The 19,486-nt window shown below is 40.4% G+C and overlaps 1 protein-coding gene across 2 annotated transcripts in view; it reads left to right on the top strand.

Moving 5' to 3' along the window:
- The window catches only part of sarnp (SAP domain containing ribonucleoprotein), a 51,124-nt gene extending 36,305 nt beyond the window's left edge, over positions 1-14,819 (top strand). For both annotated transcript variants that reach the window (XM_084166988.1, XM_084166989.1), the window contains exons 10-11: positions 13,507-13,593; positions 14,619-14,819. In XM_084166988.1, coding sequence (XP_084023114.1) covers positions 13,507-13,593; positions 14,619-14,660 — 129 coding nt within the window. In that variant the 3' untranslated portion in view covers positions 14,661-14,819. The remainder of the gene's footprint in view (positions 1-13,506; positions 13,594-14,618) is intronic.
- The last annotated feature ends 4,667 nt before the right edge of the window (positions 14,820-19,486 follow it).

The raw sequence follows: 19,486 nt of genomic DNA on the forward strand, positions 1-19,486 counted from the left end.
TGAATGAATCGTGAATAATGATGAGTGAGAAAGTTACACACAAATATCATAACCCCCCAAACAGAAAATGCTAACCCCCCCTGTAATTGTAATGGTGAGAAGTTAGCATGTCTTGGGGGTATGATACTTTCTCACTCATCATTATTCATGATTCATTCAGGATTATCCGTAATCATAGTAGCATCCATTTCAAATCCACAGGGCAATTTTTTTTTACAATTGTCATTGTTCCAACACTTTTGGAGCTTACTGTATCTGTAAGTGAGCTTACATTGATTTAAAGGATAACAATATATTGTAAGTAATGGCAGTAAAAAAATTATATATTTATTATTCTAAAAATAAATGTACTCCCTTTTTTCTCCCCAATTTCGTGATATCCAATTGCGATCCAATTACGATCTTGTCTCATCGCTGCAAATACCCAACGGGCTCGGGAGGCGAAGGTCGAGTCATGCGTCCTCCGCTTGCAGGCGCCTGGCCCGCCACAAGGAGTCGCTAGAGCGCGATGAGCCAAGTAAAGCCCCCCTAGGCCAAAACCTCCCCTAACCCGGACGACGCTGGGCCAATTGTGCGCTGCCCTATGGGACTCCCGGTCATGACATTGCCTGGGATCGAACCCAGGTCTGCGATGCTGCGCCACTCGGGAGGCCCGGCCAGTAAATTTTTTTTTTATAAAGAAGCTTAAAACATTTCATTTACATTTACATTTCCTTCTAATACTAGTTAAATAGCTATGTTCTATGTGTCTATTTCAATTTCTGGTTAGTTAACTTGTTCAAAGCATACCTAATTAGATAGGACTATTTATTTCTCACAAATAAATAGATAGTGATTATAATATATATATTTTTTTTTTTACAGTTTTCCTCGTACTCTCGAATTTGGCTAGTTAAGTCATACAAACCATATCTACCCTTATTTAGAAGCAAATATGTTTGACTAACAGTGACATCATATACACATTTTCAAAATCTCTGTTCTTTGAACTTAAAATCATTAGTGAGCATAAAATCACGAGTCTGAACTTTGCTCCGGAACTTTGGCGACTAAGTATTTTTTTTAAACCTGCTTTGGGATAGAAGTGTCCATGTGTAGTTCCTATGCATAATCTATGAGCAGAATTACTGTCATGCCTCTAGCCAAGAAATCCCTAGTCTGAAAGCAAATGTTTTTCTGGAAGCTGTCCCAATACCATTTCCCTACGTTTTCCCCGACGTGGGCCAGCCCCCTAGCAATTCGAGTTCTAGACAATGAGCTTCAGCCCCTCGCCATTTGAGTGACAGATAGCAAGATGCGCGCACACAGCAGAGAAAGAGCAATGACGTGGTGCACGTATCTGCACATACATTGCCTTCAGAAAGTATTCATACCCCTTGGCTTATTCCACATTTTGTTGTTACAGCCTGAATTCAAACTTGATTTAATTGGCTATTAGCAAGGTAGCTAGCTATAACTAGCTGGCTAGAAGGATGAAGTTAGAAGCTAACGTTGAACTGAGACCTAAGCAGGAGCAGTTGACTGAAATTAAGCTAGCTATAATCAAAAGATGGGCTATTATAAGTTCTCATAACAAAATACATTTTATTTACAGAGAGTAGTGAGACAGACAGTGGTGAGTCAGGCTGCAATGAAGGAGGCAAAGGAGATACAAAGAGAGAGGAAGCATTGAAGCAAGCAGGGAGAGAGGTTAGTAGTACAGTGGTTCCCAAACCTGGGGTCCGGGACCCATGTTGGGTCCCCTAAAATTTTAATAGGGTCCCCTGAGAGAATCTTATTTACATTTTAGTGATTTAGCAGATGCTCTTATCCAGAGCATTGATAACTTGTTTCTCTTCAAATGGGTATAGAATACAATATTTTAGAGTCAACTAAGGTGCTTTTACACTGTCAGAATTAACATCCATGTCATTGTGTTGGGACAGCCTATACGGCCTAAAATGTAGTGAAATATAAAGACAATTTAAATATCAAGACAAATTCATATTATTTACACTGAACAAAAATAAACGTATTTTACTGAGTTACAGTTCATATAAGGAAATAGGTCAACATTATCAGTATTGACTTACCACTCATGTATGTAGTGGAACATATTATTGAGTAGAACTTGTAAGGTAGTGATGAGTAGTAAGTTAGTTTTTTTTTTTCATGAGGTTGTGGTGATATACTTCCATCTGGTGGCGACTAGAAACAATTGCATAATAGGAACTATTACAAATTGATGGTCCTTGAAAGTAAATATCAGTGCTTTAAAAAGTCCTTAAATTTGACTTGCCACTGTCTGTACGAACCCTGAATACCCCATAATGACAGTGAAAACAGGTTACACATTTGAGCACATTTTAGAAAATGAATTTACTTAAGTATTCACACCCCTTTGCTATGACATTCCAAATTGAGCTAAAGTGCATCCAATTTCCTTTGATCATCCTTGAGATGTCACTACAACTTGCAGTCCACCTGTGGCCAATTCAATTGTTTGGACATGATTTAGAAAATAAACACACCTGTCTATATAAGGTCCCACAGTTGACAATGCATGTCAGAGCAGAAACTATACCATGAAGTCCAAAGAACTGTCCGTAGATCTCCGAGATGGAATTTTGATGAGGCACATATCTGTGGAAGAGTATATAACCATTTCTAGAGTGTTGAAAGTTTCAAATAGCACAGTGTTCTCCATCATTGGGAAATTGAACAAATATGGAACTGCCTAGAGCTAGAGCTGGCCGTTCGACCAAACTGAGCAACCGGGCAAGAAGGACCTTGGTCAGGGAGGTGACCAAGAACCCAATAACCACTCTGACAGAACTACAGACTTCATTGACTGAGATGGGAGAAACTGCCAGAAGAACAACAGTCTCTACAGCACTTCAACAATCTGGGCATTATGGGAGAGTGGCCAGACAGAAGCCACTCCTGTGAAAAAGGCACAACAGCACGCCTGGTCTTTGCAAAAAGGCACGTGAAAGACTGAGGTGATGGCGGTGGATGAATGGCACGACATTGGGCCTCAGGATCTCATCACGGTATCTCTGTGCATTCAAATTGCCATCGATAAAATGCAATTGTGTTCACTGTCTGTAGCTTATGCCTGCCCATACCATAACCCCACCGCCACCATGCGGCACTCTGTTCACAACGTTGACATCAGCAAACCGCTCGCCCACACGACGCCATACACACTGTCTGCCATCTGCCCGGTACAGTTGAAACCGGGATTCATCTGTGAAGAGCACACCACTCCAGCGTGCCAGTGGCCATCGAAGGTGAGCATTTGCCCACTGAAGTCGGTTATGACGCCGAACTGCAGTCAGGTCAAGACTCTGGTGAGCACGCAGATGAGCTTCCCTGAGACGGTTTCTGACAGTTTGTGCAGAAATTCTTCGGTTGTTCTTCGGAGTTTCATCAGCTGTCAGGGTGGCTGGTCTTAGACGATCCCGCAGCTGAAGAAGCCGGATGTGGAGGTCCTGGGCTGGCGTAGTTACACGTGGAATACCCGGTTGGACATACTGCCACATTCTCTAAAACGATGCTTATGGTAGAGAAATGAACATTCAATTCTATGGCAACAGCTCTGGTGGACATTCCTGCAGTCATCATGCCAATTGCACGCTCCATCAACTTGAGACATCTGTGGCTTTGTGCTGTGTGACAAAACTGCACATTTTAGAGTGGCCTTTTATTGTCCCCAGCACAAGGTGCACCTGTGTAATGATCATGCTGTTTAATCAGCTTCTTGATATGCCATACCTGTCAGGTGGATGGATTATCTTGGCAAAGGAGAAATGCTCACTAACAGGGATGTAAACAAATCATGTAATTACAGTATCAATGTTTATGATCGCTTTGTTTCAACCACAGTTACAAGGATGACATGCATTATACCCTGGGTTGTCCTGAACAGAATCAGCCTATGTTTGTCATATTGTGAAGAAAATGAGCCGCGGAACACGCACTTATATGCACTCATGACTCCATTCTATGCGCACCAAAATTACAATCTGTCTGTAGTGCCTTTTGAAAGCCTAAGATCGTATTTTATAATTTAGCTAGCCATGTTGCCAATAGAATAAGCTTTCAAATGATGCCCACCTGACCCAGATTGCGACTTATGTCATGTTTTTGGATTGCGTTAACAACAACAGTAATTGTGTGATTGTGGGGATCCAGGGCTGTGTTCCAAACAAAAAACTGCAAATGTGCTTGCCTCAGTTCCTCAATGGCAAAGCTATGAGAGCTCAAAAAAGCACCTCATAGTTGAAGACTCTTCTTTGAGTCATAAGTGCATTGAAATTACTTAGGAATTGTGCACAGTTTGGAGAGGTGTGTGGCCACCAGATAGACCTCTAACTCAAACCCATGTAAATGTATTTTCTTATCTTGCACCTACTCCAAAATGTAAATTAATATTCTTATGTTACTGAATGTATCCAGATTATTTTCAGATTTCATTATTGACAAATGCTGTGAAAAGTACAGTAAAAGTAAAATACACAAAATCACCAGTGCAATATTTGGATTCAGTCTGGTGTCAGCTGAACTGTTGTGTCCTCACCTTTTGGTATGATAATTTCCCAGTAATCTCTGAAGTCTTTCAATTGCTACCATGATCATGCATATACTTTTTATAGTTCTTCTGTTAGGAACATTTCAATTTGGACCTATCCATATAGGCTAATTTCCATGAGTGTAAGGGGTTATGGAACAGGTTTTCTGCATTACCACATCGTGCATACTTTAATTTGAATTTAACGAACACAATGAGCCAAATACATGTATATTTCCTGAGAATACATTTGTGAATAACTGAATCCCCGGCTTTGGCCAGCTCTAGGGAGAGTCTGGGTTGTTCCATATTTTTTCAATTTCCCAATGATGGAGAACACTGTGCTCTTGGAAACTTTCAACACTAGAAATTGTTTTATACCTTTCCGCAGATATACACTACCAGTCAAAAGTTTGGACACACCTACTCATTCAAGGGTTTTTCTTTATTTTTACAATTTTTTACATTGTAGAATAATAGTGAAGACATCACAACTATGAAATAACACATATGGAATCATGTTGTAACCAAAAAAGTGTTAAACAAATCAAAATATATTTTATATTTAAGATTCTTCAAATAGCCACCCTTTGCCTTGATGACAGCTTTGCACACTGCATTCTCTCAACCAGCTTCATGAGGTAGTCACCTGGAATGTATTTCAATTAACAGGTGTGCCTTAAGTTAATTTGTGGAATTTCTTTCCTTCTTAATGCGTTTGAGCCAATCAGTTGTGTTGTGACAAGGTAGGGGGGTATACAGAAGATAGCCCTATTTGGTAAAAGACCAAGTCCATCTTATGACAAGAACAGATCAAATAAGCAAAGAGAAACGATCATTACTTTAAGACATGAAGATCAGTCAAACCGGAAAATGTGAAGAATGAACGTTTCTTCAAGTGCTGTCGCTAAAACCATGAAGCGCTATGATGAAACTGGCTCACCACAGGAAAGGAAGACCCAGAGTTACCTCTGCTGCAGAGGATAAGTTCATTAGAGTTACCAGCCTCAGAAATTGCAGCCCAAATAAATGCTTCACAGAGTTCAAGTAACAGACACATTTCAACATCAACTGTTCAGAGGAGACTGTGTGAATCAGGCCATGGTTGAATTGCTGCAAAGAAACCACAACTAAAGGACACCAATAAGAAGAGACTTGCTTGAGCCAAGAAACACGAGCAATGGACATTAGACTGGTGGGAATCTGTCCTTTGGTCTGGAGTTCAAAGTGGAGATTTTTGGTTCCAACCGCTGTGTCTTTGTGAGACGCAGTGTAGGTGAACGGATGATCTCCGCATGTGTAGTTCCCACCGTGAAGCATGGAGGAGGTGTGATGGTGCTTTGCTGGTGACACTGTCTGTGATTTATTTAGAATTCAAGGCACACTTAACCAGCATGGCTACCACAGCATTCTGCAGCGATACGCCATCCCATCTGGTTTGGGCTTAGTGGGACTATCATTTGTTTTTCAACAGGACAATGACCCAACACACCTCCAGGCTGTGTAAGGGCTATTTGACCAAGAAGGAGAGTGATGGAGTGCTGCGTCAGATGACCTGCCTCCACAATCCCCCGACCTCAACCCAATTGAGATGGTTTGGGATGATTTGGACCACAGAGTGAAGGAAAAGCAGCCAACAAGGGCTCAGCATATGTGGGAACTCCTTCAAGACTGTTGGAAAAGCATTCCAGGTGAAGCAGGTTGAGAGAATGCCAAGTGTGTGCAAAGCTGTCATCAAGGCAAAGGGTGGCTATTTGAAGAATCTCAAATATGAAATATATTTTGATTTGTTTAACACTTTTTTGGTTACTACATGATTCCATATGTGTTATTTCATAGTTTGTCTTCACTATTTTTCTACAATGTAAAAATAAATAAAGTAGGCACACTTAGACAAGGCATGTCTACTCATTTGAAGGACCATAATTTACATGTGATTTTTGAGGAGGAGGAGGAGGCTTGGCCGGACTCTCAGCTCTGTGCATTTGAATCTGGAATGATAATACCAATGGGCCTTTTTCCCCCCCACCAAGTGTATGGAACCACACACACTCAAATGTACACACACACTTTCGTATAGAAGTATAGAGGGCCATCTGTCCTCTCTGGCCATACAGGTCTGGGAAAACAATGAAGGCTTCTTGACATGTCACAATTTCATCTCCCTCAGAATATCAGATGTCATCCACGTCTCTCACAAAGGGAGCTACAGAGATGATCGTCAACTCTTGTCAGTTTCTATCAATCAGAAATAGCGATGTCTGAAAGTTTTCGTATTTGAGTGTTTCCGTGGGCATGGTTGGTTGTTGTGGATAAAGTTACTTCATACTAAAATAGTTGAAGTGCTAGACCTGTCATCTCGCCTCTGACTGATTCCTTTCCCCCCACTTTTTTGCATTTAGCTAAACTGTTGTAGCCTCTGAGTTTTTACTCATTAGTCTGAATAATAACTGTCACTAATTCAAGCTGTTCAAGAATGGCTTTGTGAATAGAGAGAGCGAGGCAGAGAGAGAGCAAGAGAGAGGGAGGATAGAGAGTCCTGAGAGATTAACTCCAGTGAGCCCAGGATTGGTTGAATATTGTTCTGGGGGGGGGGGGGGGGGGGGGGGGGGGGGGGGGGGGGGGGGCACAAGAAAATATATTTAAAAATCACTGCAGCCAGAGAAATGAACTTGATGATCTCAAGGGGGTGGAGGGGGGATCGCCGTTCCCTGCTCCTGACAATCAAAATTAGATTGGCCAGCACTGTGTCAACACTGGCTTCTCCTTAAGGCATGACAGGGGCAGGGGGGACAACCCCCCCATTGGTTTTTGAGAGTTTGCCATGTGAACTATGGAGACCCCACAGAGTCTTTCACTGACTGTGCAGACCTTAAAGAAATGCACAAGCCTTTTCATAGGCCAACACTGAAACCAACAGTCCTCCTTCCCTCTACTCAATATTTTGTGACAAACATATCCTCTTAGTCCATGATTGTGTTCTTTTCATTAATATTTTGTGAAAATATTGTCAAGTAACTGGAAAGGAAAAGTCGATGTGCAAGCAAAGATTCGTTTTTTTCTTCTCCAATCTATGGTAAAGACGAAATAAACTAATTTGTAGGAATAATTGCATGTGGCTGAACATCCACAATCTTGATTTGAGAATTGCATGTGTATTGTCAGTATATTAGGCTCTGTTTAACAAAATGTGGCATCTGGGTGCCATACTCTTTTGTCTGGGTTTCTTCACCAAAATGTAGCTTTTATATATTTCTGCTTCTAATCTTTGCCTTGGAATCTTCATTTGGAACCACAGTGCACAGAATTGTAATTGCAGTGACATGCAGTTGAATTAAGCAAAGTAGTATATGCAGCCTATGGCCATCGGCCACAAATGTAAACTTCAGAAAATTATGTTACTTTGACCAACTTATTTTTCTTCTTATTTCAACAATTCTGGTGGTAGAGCAACCTTCTTCATATCCATCTTCAAAAGCGCATATTCACCTTCTTTGTTGGTCTTTGAGCTGCACAGCAAATTCCCTAGTGTTAAATCAACACAGACTGTTAAATTTAAGGCTGTGGCTGCGGATCCGACTTTTCCTGGACCTTTTTTATGTGTGGATCACGTTCTGCGCATGTTTCTTTACCTCTACTTTATGCACACATTTTCGTGGTCTCCTTCCTTTCACATTTCTCGGTGTCAATCGTGAATGATAATTAAAGTTTTACTGGTGAATCAGTTTCATGGGGATATGCATTTAGATCTTCAAACTAGTCTACAGTGTTGTTTTGAATGATGTACAGTGAGTGAATTTTAGAGCAGATTGCGTTAACAAGCTGTAGCATAGCCCTTCTCAAACCCTGGTTCCGTGGACCGGCGCCGGTCCATGGAGGAATGCTTGTCAGACCCCGGCATACAGTGAGGGAGAACAAGTATTTGATACACTGCCGATTTTGCAGGTTTTCCTAATTACAAAGCATGTAGAGGTCTGTAATATCTATCATAGGTACACTTCAACTTTGAGAGACGGAATCTAAAACAAAAATCCAGAAAATCACATTGTATGATTTTTAAGTAATTAATTTGCATTTTATTGCATGACATAAGTATTTGATCACCTACCAACCAGTAAAGATTCTGGCTCTCACAGCCCTGTTAGTTTTTCTTTAAGAAGCCCTCCTGTTCTCCACTCATTACCTGTATTAACTGCACCTGTTTGAACTCGTTACCTGTATAAAAGACACCTGTCCACACACTCAATCAAACAGACTCCAACCTCTCCACCATGGCCAAGACCAGAGAGCTGTGTAAGGACATCAGGGATAGAATTGTAGACCTGCACAAGGCTGGGATGGGCTACAGGACAATAGGCAAGCAGCTTGGTGAGAAGGCAACAACTGTTGGCGCAATTATTAGAAAATGGAAGAAGTTCAAGATGACGGTCAATCACCCTCGGTCTGGGGCTCCATGCAAGATCTCACCACGTGGGGCATCAATGATCATGAGGAAGGTGAGGGATCAGCCCAGAACTACACGGCAGGACCTGGTCAATGACCTGAAGAGAGCTGGGACCACAGTCTCAAAGAAAACCATTAGTAACACACTACGCCGTCATGGATTAAAATCCTGCAGCGCACGCAAGGTCCCCCTGCTCAAGCCAGCGCATGTCCAGGCCCATCTGAAGTTTGCCAATGACCATCTGGATGATCCAGAGGAGGAATGGGAGAAGGTCATGTTGTCTGATGAGACAAAAATAGAGCTTTTTGGTCTAAACTCCACTCGCCGTGTTTGGAGGAAGAAGAAGGATGAGTACAACCCCAAGAACACCATCCCAACCGTGAAGCATGGAGGTGGAAACATCATTCTTTGGGGATGCTTTTCTGCAAAGGGGACAGGACGACTGCACCGTATTGAGGGGAGGATGGATGGGGCCATGTATCGCAAGATCTTGGCCAACAACCTCCTTCCCTCAGTAAGAGCATTGAAATGGGTCGTGGCTGGGTCTTCCAGCATGACAACGACCCAAAAACACACAGCCAGGGCAACTAAGGAGTGGCTCCGTAAGAAGCATCTCAAGGTCCTGGAGTGGCCTAGCCAGTCTCCAGACCTGAACCCAATAGAAAATCTTTGGAGGGAGCTGAAAGTCCGTATTGCCCAGTGACAGCCCCGAAACCTGAAGGATCTGGAGAAGGTCTGTATGGAGGAGTGGGCCAAAATCCCTGCTGCAGTGTGTGCAAACCTGGCCAAGACATACAGGAAACGTATGATCTCTGTAATTGCAAACAAAGGTTTCTGTACCAAATATTAAGTTCTGCTTTTCTGATGTATCAAATACTTATGTCATGCAATAAAATGCAAATTAATTACTTAAAAATCATACAATGTGATTTTCTGGATTTTTGTTTTAGATTCTGTCTCTCACAGTTGAAGTGTACCTATGATAAAAATCACAGACCTTTATATGCTTTGTAAGTAGGAAAACCTGCAAGATCGGCAGTGTATCAAATACTTGTTCTCCCCACTGTATGTCTTGAATATGATTGGGGTTTTTTGGGGTCCGCGGCATATTTGACTCTAATAAGTTCTGGCCCTAGTCCTACTTGCGCAATGCGCTTAACTATGCATGCTGCAGTAAACTAATTGTGTTGCAATGATGAAGTATAGCTACACCAAACACACACACAGAAGCTTGCACGCTCTCTTGCTCTCCCTTTTAGCTAGACAAACGGCCGTTAACCATGGCCTGCTCTAAACAAAAGCAACTAGATTTGTATTTTAATGTGAAAGAAGTGGATCTATCAAATTAACCTGAGGCCAAAAAGTATTGTCCATTTACTCGTAAGTACGATCCATGCTACATCAACTTTGGATTTGTTTCAAATAACAGCTGCCCGCCAAAACCAGTCTGTGTGATATGTTAGACTTGCGTCCACAACATGCTATGAAGCCATCGAAAATGTGCAGACATTTAGAAACAAAGCATCCACATCTCAAGGTTAAACGAACGAGGTGAGCTGACCAACCAAACAAAAAAAACAAAAAAATAATTTCACAGACAGCGAGAGTTTACTGAAGGCTTCATACTTACTCTCTCATAACATTTCCAAGTGCCAGGCTCCTTTCACTTTAGTTGAAAAGCTGGTCATGCCCTCAGTCGTGGATGCTTGCCGAGAGGTTTTGGGCCCAATTGCTGCTACAAAGATCAGTGAAATCCCACTTTTCAATGACACTGTCACGCGTGGAATCCAGGATATGGCAGATGATATTGAATCACAGGTTTTAGACAGAGCCCGTGCATTAAATTGGTTTGCAATCCAATTAGATGAGACAACTGACATTTCAAATGCAGCCTAACTTCTTGTATATATTTGCCGCTTTCAAAAAAAAGCTTGGTGTCTGGAGAGACCGAGTGAATAGAGGCATTTTCGATATGTTCCCCCTATTCTCAACTCTGGCTGATGAGGGTGATGTGGACATGGATCACATGCGTAAATTGATGGGGTCACATCTGAGCCAAACTCTGCTCAAATTCGAGGATTACTTCCCCTCACAATCTGATCCCCACTCGGGAAAGCGGTGGATGCATAATCCGTTCACCAGCACTGAAGAGACTCACAGCTTGTCACTGGTTCTTTAGGATAAAGTATTGGAGCTGTCCTGTGACCAAGGCATGCACGCTCGTTTTAATGAGATGCGCCTTTCCACATTCTGGCTGTTCAGCAACTCAGCGAGATGGCAGTGAAGACGTTAATCCCTTTTCATTCTACCTTCTTATGTGAGACCAGCTTTTCCTCTCTTGCTGCAACAAAATCTAAATATCGCTGGCTGTTGAAAACACTTTGAGAGTGTCCCTCCTCCTTCCCGCCGAGGTTTGACATGTTGGTGTCCAAGAGACAGGCACACCCGTCTCATTGATTAGGTGAGTCAAACATCTTTAACTATTCTATTTTTTTAAAATAATGTATATATTGAAAGAATGAAAGATAATTTGTTTATAAAGATTCAATTGTTGTTACATTGTTTTTATTGACAGCACAGGTAATGTGATTGTGTATAATGACTACATTTATTTATTGATTGTTTTGTCATTTACAGACCGACAGCCTCTGAAGACAGCCCATACAGACGGACAGATAGACAGGCAGCCCATTAAGAAAGCACAGAGAGACACTTCCCATGAGTACAAAACAGACAGACACACAGATACAGACAGACAAACCATAAAGGCAGCCAAGAAAATACAAAGTTCATTAATTTAGTGTAAAGTAAAAAATAAATTAAATAAAATTGGTGTTTATGAAGAGCATGTGATTGTCAATTATGTTTTACCAAAGCAGTAAAAAAGGCCATGCCTTGCTGGTAGTTTGCACAAACAAGTTTGAGAAAGGCTGGCATAGCCTACCTGTGTAGTTTGCTGAGTGGCGCACGCTGTTGAGTTTTTGGCCACGTGAGAGAAAAATGCAGTGGTGTTTTTGTCTTACAGTAACCTAATACTATGCTATTATATTCGGTTCTGTTATGTATTATACTATCATTATGTGATCTTGCAGACATTGATTCAGTTTTGATCCAACTTTATGAAATTAGCAGCATTCGCCAGAGTAGACTGTTCTCTACGAGTAGAGCAGAGACTGTGCGTAAAGTAGAGAATAAACACATACGCAGCATGTGACCCACATGTGCAGAAGTAAAAAAGGTTTGAGAAAAGTCGGATCTGCCGCCACACCGTAAATTTAACACTGGTCCAGTGTCTACGGGTCTACACTTTTCAGTGTTAAATTAACACACTGCTTAGTGTAAAGCCTTATTTGCATATTTCCCATATGTTAAAAACATGTTTTATTATTTAACACAATACAACAAGTATTTAGGAAGGCCTTATTTTGAGGGCCTCGTTAACCCTAATACAGTGGCCTGAAACTCATGGTTTTCAGGCCTGCAAGTCACATGATGGCTTGCAAAGTGATATGTAATTCCTATTGGAATCCAGCCAGAGTGGAGATATCCAACATTTTGACTTTTTATTCACCCGCAACCTGCATTCAGAATGACTGCCGGGGTTGGGAAGACTAAGATATGAGACTACCTAAACCATCTAAACTGGAATAACCATTTCGGGTAACGGGTGCAGGGTAACGGGTGCAATAAGTCCAAGTAACAGATTTAATTCGTTTAGAAAATGTATGTTATTTATATTTGAGTAGCATAATATTGATTAATAAATCAGTGTACTGAAACAAACAACAGATATTGAAACAAACAATTCTAAAAATCAAAATCAACCTGCAATAGAGCATGATGAGGGATGATGATGATGGGTGTAGTTTTGGTTTAATACTGGTTATTAACACCAACACTGAGGTTATTTTACACAGTGTTAATTTAACAAGAATCAACACTAGAAATGTTACACTAAAAATCAACACTAGGTAACACTGGCCAATTTGCTGTGTAGTATTGTTGCAGAACAAAGATCATGAACTTCCTTAATTCCGTAGATGTAAATTCTTAAATCCATGACAGTGAGTGTGCAAGTGCACACTTTGTGAGAAGGGTGGAGAATCAGGATGCAGCCTAAAGCTGGACCATCACTGTTGCAGCTGTATGGGGCATCCCACTCAGCCCCTCCCACTCCTCACATTGGTTCTGGGATGTAGACGGGGATGGAGCCGACCTCAGGGGTTGTGTTTTTGGAGGTTTGACCAGTGACCTGGAATCTGTCAGTTTGTTCTAGTTTGTTCTAGTTCAATCTCTTACCAGAACACAGTGTGTGAGGAAAAGCTTGCTGTGTCCTCACATAACCTTAAAATTATTCGCAAGGCCACCAGATTTTCAGCATTTTAATCTAAAATAATTTGCACCAAGAATTTTGGGGTATTTTTCTCCACCCTTATTCAATGTAATGTAATTTGTTTGTTGCTTTTCCAAAACACCATTGGAAGTCTCCTTGTCTGATGTTTTGTTGCAGGTTGAAGTTGACGAGAAACTGAAAAAAAGGAAGGAGAGGTTTGGGATTCTCACCGCTGCTGCTGCAGTTGGGGCCGAAGATAGCGAGGTACAAAATATTTTGTTTTCATGTTCCTGGGCTATGACCTGTTGTTGCCAAAAGAGAGCTGGTCGAACTGACTTTCACGTGATCAAACACTGCTGTGAGAAACATTCTAAATAAGTGAACGGAATGTTCACATTGTTGTGTGTTGGGGAGGGGGGTATTAGAATGTTTCGTAAGTCGCTATTAGAATGTTCTAGAACAGAAAAAGAACGAAGAATGGCCTAATTCTGAAGGAAGTATAATTGGGCATTGCCTCAATATTTTGCCAATGTTTCAAAGATAATCAAAGTCAAACATTTAATTGATGTGAACTTATTTTGAGTCAATAGATGTGTCAAGTCTGTTGGGTAAATGTATTGTGAGTCATCATTTACAAGCGTAAATAATGGCTTCCTTTCCACAGAACTAAAATCCATATTCTTGGAAAATGTCCTTATTTCCATAGTTCATAGGGGTATACAAGCCTAGAGTCTACCTTTACAGTTCTCAAAGTTTTTACCTTGATAGTTTAAAAAAAGTTATTGAATGATTGTGATGTTTCCTTGAATATACACAAATGAATTCCAGAGGATATCGGAGCGTGTCGATGACCTATATAGTCATCCAGCAATGACAAGCAGTTACAGTATTTTTGCTTAGTTCTGCTGTTATGTTATCTAACATGCAATATGGTTATCAATTACTATGCATAACTAAGTAATCAAATGACAAAATCTCATATATGTAAGTATGATGCTTGTAGTTGTAATGTTGCAGGTATCAGGCCTGGTTGTCTTCATACTGATTTGATACTTTGATGTGATGTTTCTGTTTCCTCACCACCACTCATCATTCAAATAATAATTCAGTAATTTTATGAAAGATCTATTTATTATTGTTACACATGCATATTCCACAAATAGAAATCCTGATTCTGTGGAGTCACAATTTACAAGGAATTCTGTATATGCTCTTCTGTATACATTTGGCACACATGACAACATTTATGTAGAATGTTCCTTACATGTTCAGTTCTTTCTCCATTTCAGGCAAAGAAGAGGAAACGAGCAGAACGATTTGGAAATAATTGATTCAATTTGACAATTTTTTTACTTTTTTAAAAATTTCATTTTGTAGTTTTTAAACTTGTAACTTGTTTTAAAGTGATAAAATACCAACCTTTGCTGTTTAGTAAGAAAACATATTTACAGTATGTAAAAGTTTGGAAATTAAATATATTTTCCAATTTCCCACAAGTGTCCTAATAACCCTTGAGTAAACTTGTCCTATAGCTGTTGGGAAATAAATTCATGTAGAGTCTGGATAGACTTTCCTATCAGGGGTTAATCCATAAGGGTTGATTGACACATAATAAACAAATCCCTATCAAAATCTGTCTGTTTAAACTGGAGATATTTAAATTTTTGTATGGGCTGCGTCTTAATCCACCACTTCTGCCTATGTCGGCCTTCAGCGTCTGCGGTGGAAAGTGGCAGATCTACAGCGCTGTTTGTCAAACCAGGAGAGATCCCGAAATTCGGTCTTCTCACAAAAAGGGGGGGGGGGGGGGGGGGGGCTGGCGGCTGACGTGCCCTGGTAGGGATTTGGGTGTGACTCAGTCCAATTGGATAATGGCTAAGCAACCTATAGCTAAACCTGGCAATAGTCCCCTGTGAACCAGGTGGTAGGGTACCACTGCTCCAGGTTTGTGACATTTGTCACTCAATGGACATGCTGTAACAAGTGTGGAGGCACTAAGGTACTGTTCAGTTGGGAATTAATTGTTATATTAAATATTTACTTAAATAGTTTGCCAGTTTAGATTCCTAGTTTCACACTTAAGCTAACTTTATAACGAGAAATGCACAAATCATCTTAAAGTAACTTCATCGTGCTACACAATCAATTTCAGACACTTTGGGATGATTTAGACATAGCATTTCAAACATGCTATATTGACTTGGCATAATTTTTTGGGACAGAAATGCTAGTTGGCATTTGGTTGTCGGAGCCAGGTAAACAAAACCAAAACATGGATTGGTCTCTGCTTGTCCAAAGACTACTTACAGTATAAACAGTTAATAATTAGTAGACTGTTTATAAATCTGTAATACGTTTTTGGGACTCTTATTGGACTTCTGACAAAATGATTTTACTACATTTCACTGTATAATTTAAATCGAACTACTACTTAACTCCAGCTGAAAGTATTGTAAACCATATGTTATAACAACAGCATTACCTACTATCACCACTAATACTTATTTTTAATATTTAAACAATTTAACCAAACACTTGATTATTGCCTGAGACAGTCATTTGGGATGGAGGCAATTATCACTTGAAGTTGAAACGTCCCTGAAATGGGTGAACAAGTGTGATTTTTCCTAAACCAACCTCCCTCTCTGAACACTGGTCCGTTATTGAGCCGTACACAAAAGTGTTACTGATTACTGTGTCCAACAATCAGTCCTATTGAGTGCTTCCCTGGACCTTCACTTTATGGCTATTGCTGCGATCATAAACTTCCCAACCCTCTTTCTTGATAATTTTGTAACATATTCATTTATTTTTTTGTTTTCCCCTCGAGTGCATTTCAACAGGTATTTTATAATTTGTAGCCATTATTGGTTTAATATTTTATGCAATAAAGTATAGTGACAAATTTAGCTGTAATGTTTTTGGTACCAATGAAAATGACTAATGATGATTTGGGGTAGATGTGCAAGTTGGTGGCTAAACAATTGCCACTTTAGCACTTTAACCAATGCCTCTCACTTGTAGCTTACCTGAGGTGATCTGATTGTCCTTTAACAGCACAAAGTTGAGAGCTCTCCCTCAAATTATCTTTGCACAGAAAACAGTTCCCCTGTGGCTTTTAGTTGTCCATCAGTGGAGGCTCATCAGAGAAGGACAAAACCTAAGAGGCTCATGGTTCTCACCACCTTCCATAGACTTACACAGTAATTATGATGACTTCCGGAGGACATCCTCCTACCTATCGGAGCTCTTGCAGTATGAACTAACATCTTGTCCATCCAATAAAAAGGATCAGAGAATGAATCTAGTACTGAAAGCATAAGCTACAGCTAGCTAGCACTGCAGTACATAAAGTGTGGTGAGTAGTTGACTTAAAGAAAGAGAAAGACAATAGTTGAACAGTTTTGAACAAATCAATTTCTTCAAAAATTGAGAAGCAGCGGAGCGAGAGCTAGCTATATTTAATTTATATATTTTTCTTAATTTACCTTTCACCTCCTTAGCTAATGCAGCTAATTTAGCCTACTCCACAACCTGACTCAAGCAGAGATGATGCTATTTATGTTAACTAGCTGGCTAAGGCTATCCAACACTGCAACTCTTCCAAGTCAAGGTAAGCTTTTGGTTTTATTAATTTATTGGCACTGGGCCCGCCGGTGTAACTGCTAAACTGCTTGCTGTACACTGTACTGCGTGATTGTACACATGGATTGGATTGTGGGTTTACTAACGCAGGTGCTAGTTTGTTGACTATAACGTTAATATGGTATGAAGGTTTGGCTTGGACAGGTTTTTTCGCCTGGTCCCAGGCCGCTCGTCTTGTGCACTGAAGTCTACAAGTGAAGGGAAAAGGTGAGAGGAGGAGAGCGCGTAGATACCAGAAGGAATTATAAAACTAGCAAAGTGATTATGCTGTATGTGGCTGCTATGAAAGTGAACTGTGTGCGGGTAATCAGGGGTTTATTCATTCCGCCGATTCTGTTGCAAAACATTTCTTAAATGGAAGCAAACAGAATTAAACTGGGAGAGACCTACCTGAATTTGTCCAATAGAAACTCTCGTTTTAGTTGCAACTGTTTGGACTAATGATTACACCCCAGATCGACTAGATGCAGGCAAGAGTGTGCAAGGCGGTATTGCATGTCTGTCTCACCTTGATTACTCCAATTTGTCTCTCGACAAACTTTCATTTATAGGCTAGGTTGTAGCAACCTCGTGATGGGTATTATATAGGGGAAATTGGAGTACCATGTAGTAGCCTAAACCTATTGATGTTACATTGAGCTGAGTGAATGGAATATGAATGACAGTCATCCAATATGCTGTAATAGAAATAAGGCCATGCTCATAAAAAAATATTCCTCCCTAATCTTGAACGGCATGAACCGCCACTGTGGTCCATACAGGCCAGAAATGAGTCTTGAATATGTAGCTACAGTGTATGTGTGTGCATAGGTGGGAGTTTGTGATTATGTCAGTGTGTGTGATTATGGGTAGAGGAGTGTGTGAATGTTTGTTTGGTAAGGTCTTTGTTTGAGCATGTAAGGTTTATGTCATTGCTGGTGTCCGTGTTCTCTTCTCTGTGGTGGGTGGTCTGTGTGCATTTGCATCAGTAAAGAGCTCCGTCTTCAGTCTCATTTGTCCCCCATTGCTGCCCTAAATTAGGCTGATGAGAGGCCCTCCTATCAGGTGACATATTAATTGGGTCATGCTGCATCCCATACGAAATCCAAACAATGGCCTCCCAACACTAAACCTTTCTCTTCGGGCTGGTTTCTCTCCTCCTCTCTCTCTTCCACCAATTAGCCTCAGAATGAATCTGTTTCCTGTCCCCCCATCCCACCTCCATCCCTAGATTCCGGGCGCCACCAGGCAGTCACTGACCTCCTAAGCTCATTTTATGTGAGCCGTTACAGGCATGTGGATGAGTTAAGAGCTGGATAATGCTTTTCAATTAAGGTGTGGCAGTGGGCTAAGGGTAGTGGTAGCCAGAGATAAGGAGAAATTACAATCAATCAATCAGACGTGAATTTCGTAAGCTAAATAAATGATTTATTGTACAAAATAAGACAGAAAACAAAAACAAAATAACAATGGAACAGTTATTCATATGCAAAACCATTAAACTACAACATTGGGGTGAATTATCTACACAACATGAACAAATGAAAGAGAAATAAAAGTGGGCAAAAACATTAGAAGCGGAGAACCTGTCCAAAACATCATAAAATGTCAACATTTGGGTATTTATTTACATAGATTTCTTCTGCTCATATTTATATATATGAAAACACTTTCTCATACAGTGCCTTCAGAAAGTATTCACACCCCTTGACTTTTTCCACATTTTGTTGTGTTACAGCCTGAATTTAAAATTGATTAAATTGAGATTGTGTCATCGGCCTACACACAATACCCCATAATGTCAAAGTGGAATTATGTTTAGACATTTTTACAAATTAATTAAAAATAAAGCTGAAATGTCTTGAGTCAATAAGTATTCAACCCCTTTGTTATAGCAAGCCTAAATAAGTTCAGGAGTAAAAAAGTAACAAGTTGCATGGACAATAAGTGATTTGATTTGATTGGAAGTGTTTAACATGATTTGTGAACGACTACCTCATCTCTGTAAAGTCCCTCAGTCGAGCAGTGAATTTCAAACACAGATTCAACCACAAAGACCAGGGAGGTTTTCCAATGTCTTGCAAAGAAGGACACCTATTGTTAGATGGGGGGAGAAAAAAAAGCAGACATTGAATGTCCATTTGAGCATGGTGAAGTTATTAATTACACTGGATGGTGTATCAATACAACCAGTCATTACAAAGATACAGGCGTCCTTCCTAACTCAGTTGCCAGAGAGGAAGGAAACCGCTCAGGGATTTCACCATGACTTTAAAACAGAGTTGAATGGCTGTGATAGGGGAAAACTGAGGATGGATCAACAACATTGTAGTTACTCCACAATACTAACCTAAATGAAAGAGTGAAAAGAAGGAAGCCTGTACAGAATAAAAAAATATTCCAAAACATGCATCCTGTTTGCAATAAGGCACTAAAGTAAAACTGCTAAAAATGTTGCAAAGAAATTAACTTTATGTCCTGAATACTAAGTGTTATGTTTGGGGAAAACACAACACATCACTGAGTACCACAC

The sequence above is a fragment of the Coregonus lavaretus genome (assembly GCF_964263955.1).
Source record: "Coregonus lavaretus genome assembly, chromosome: 8".
Lineage (NCBI taxonomy): Eukaryota > Metazoa > Chordata > Actinopteri > Salmoniformes > Salmonidae > Coregonus > Coregonus lavaretus.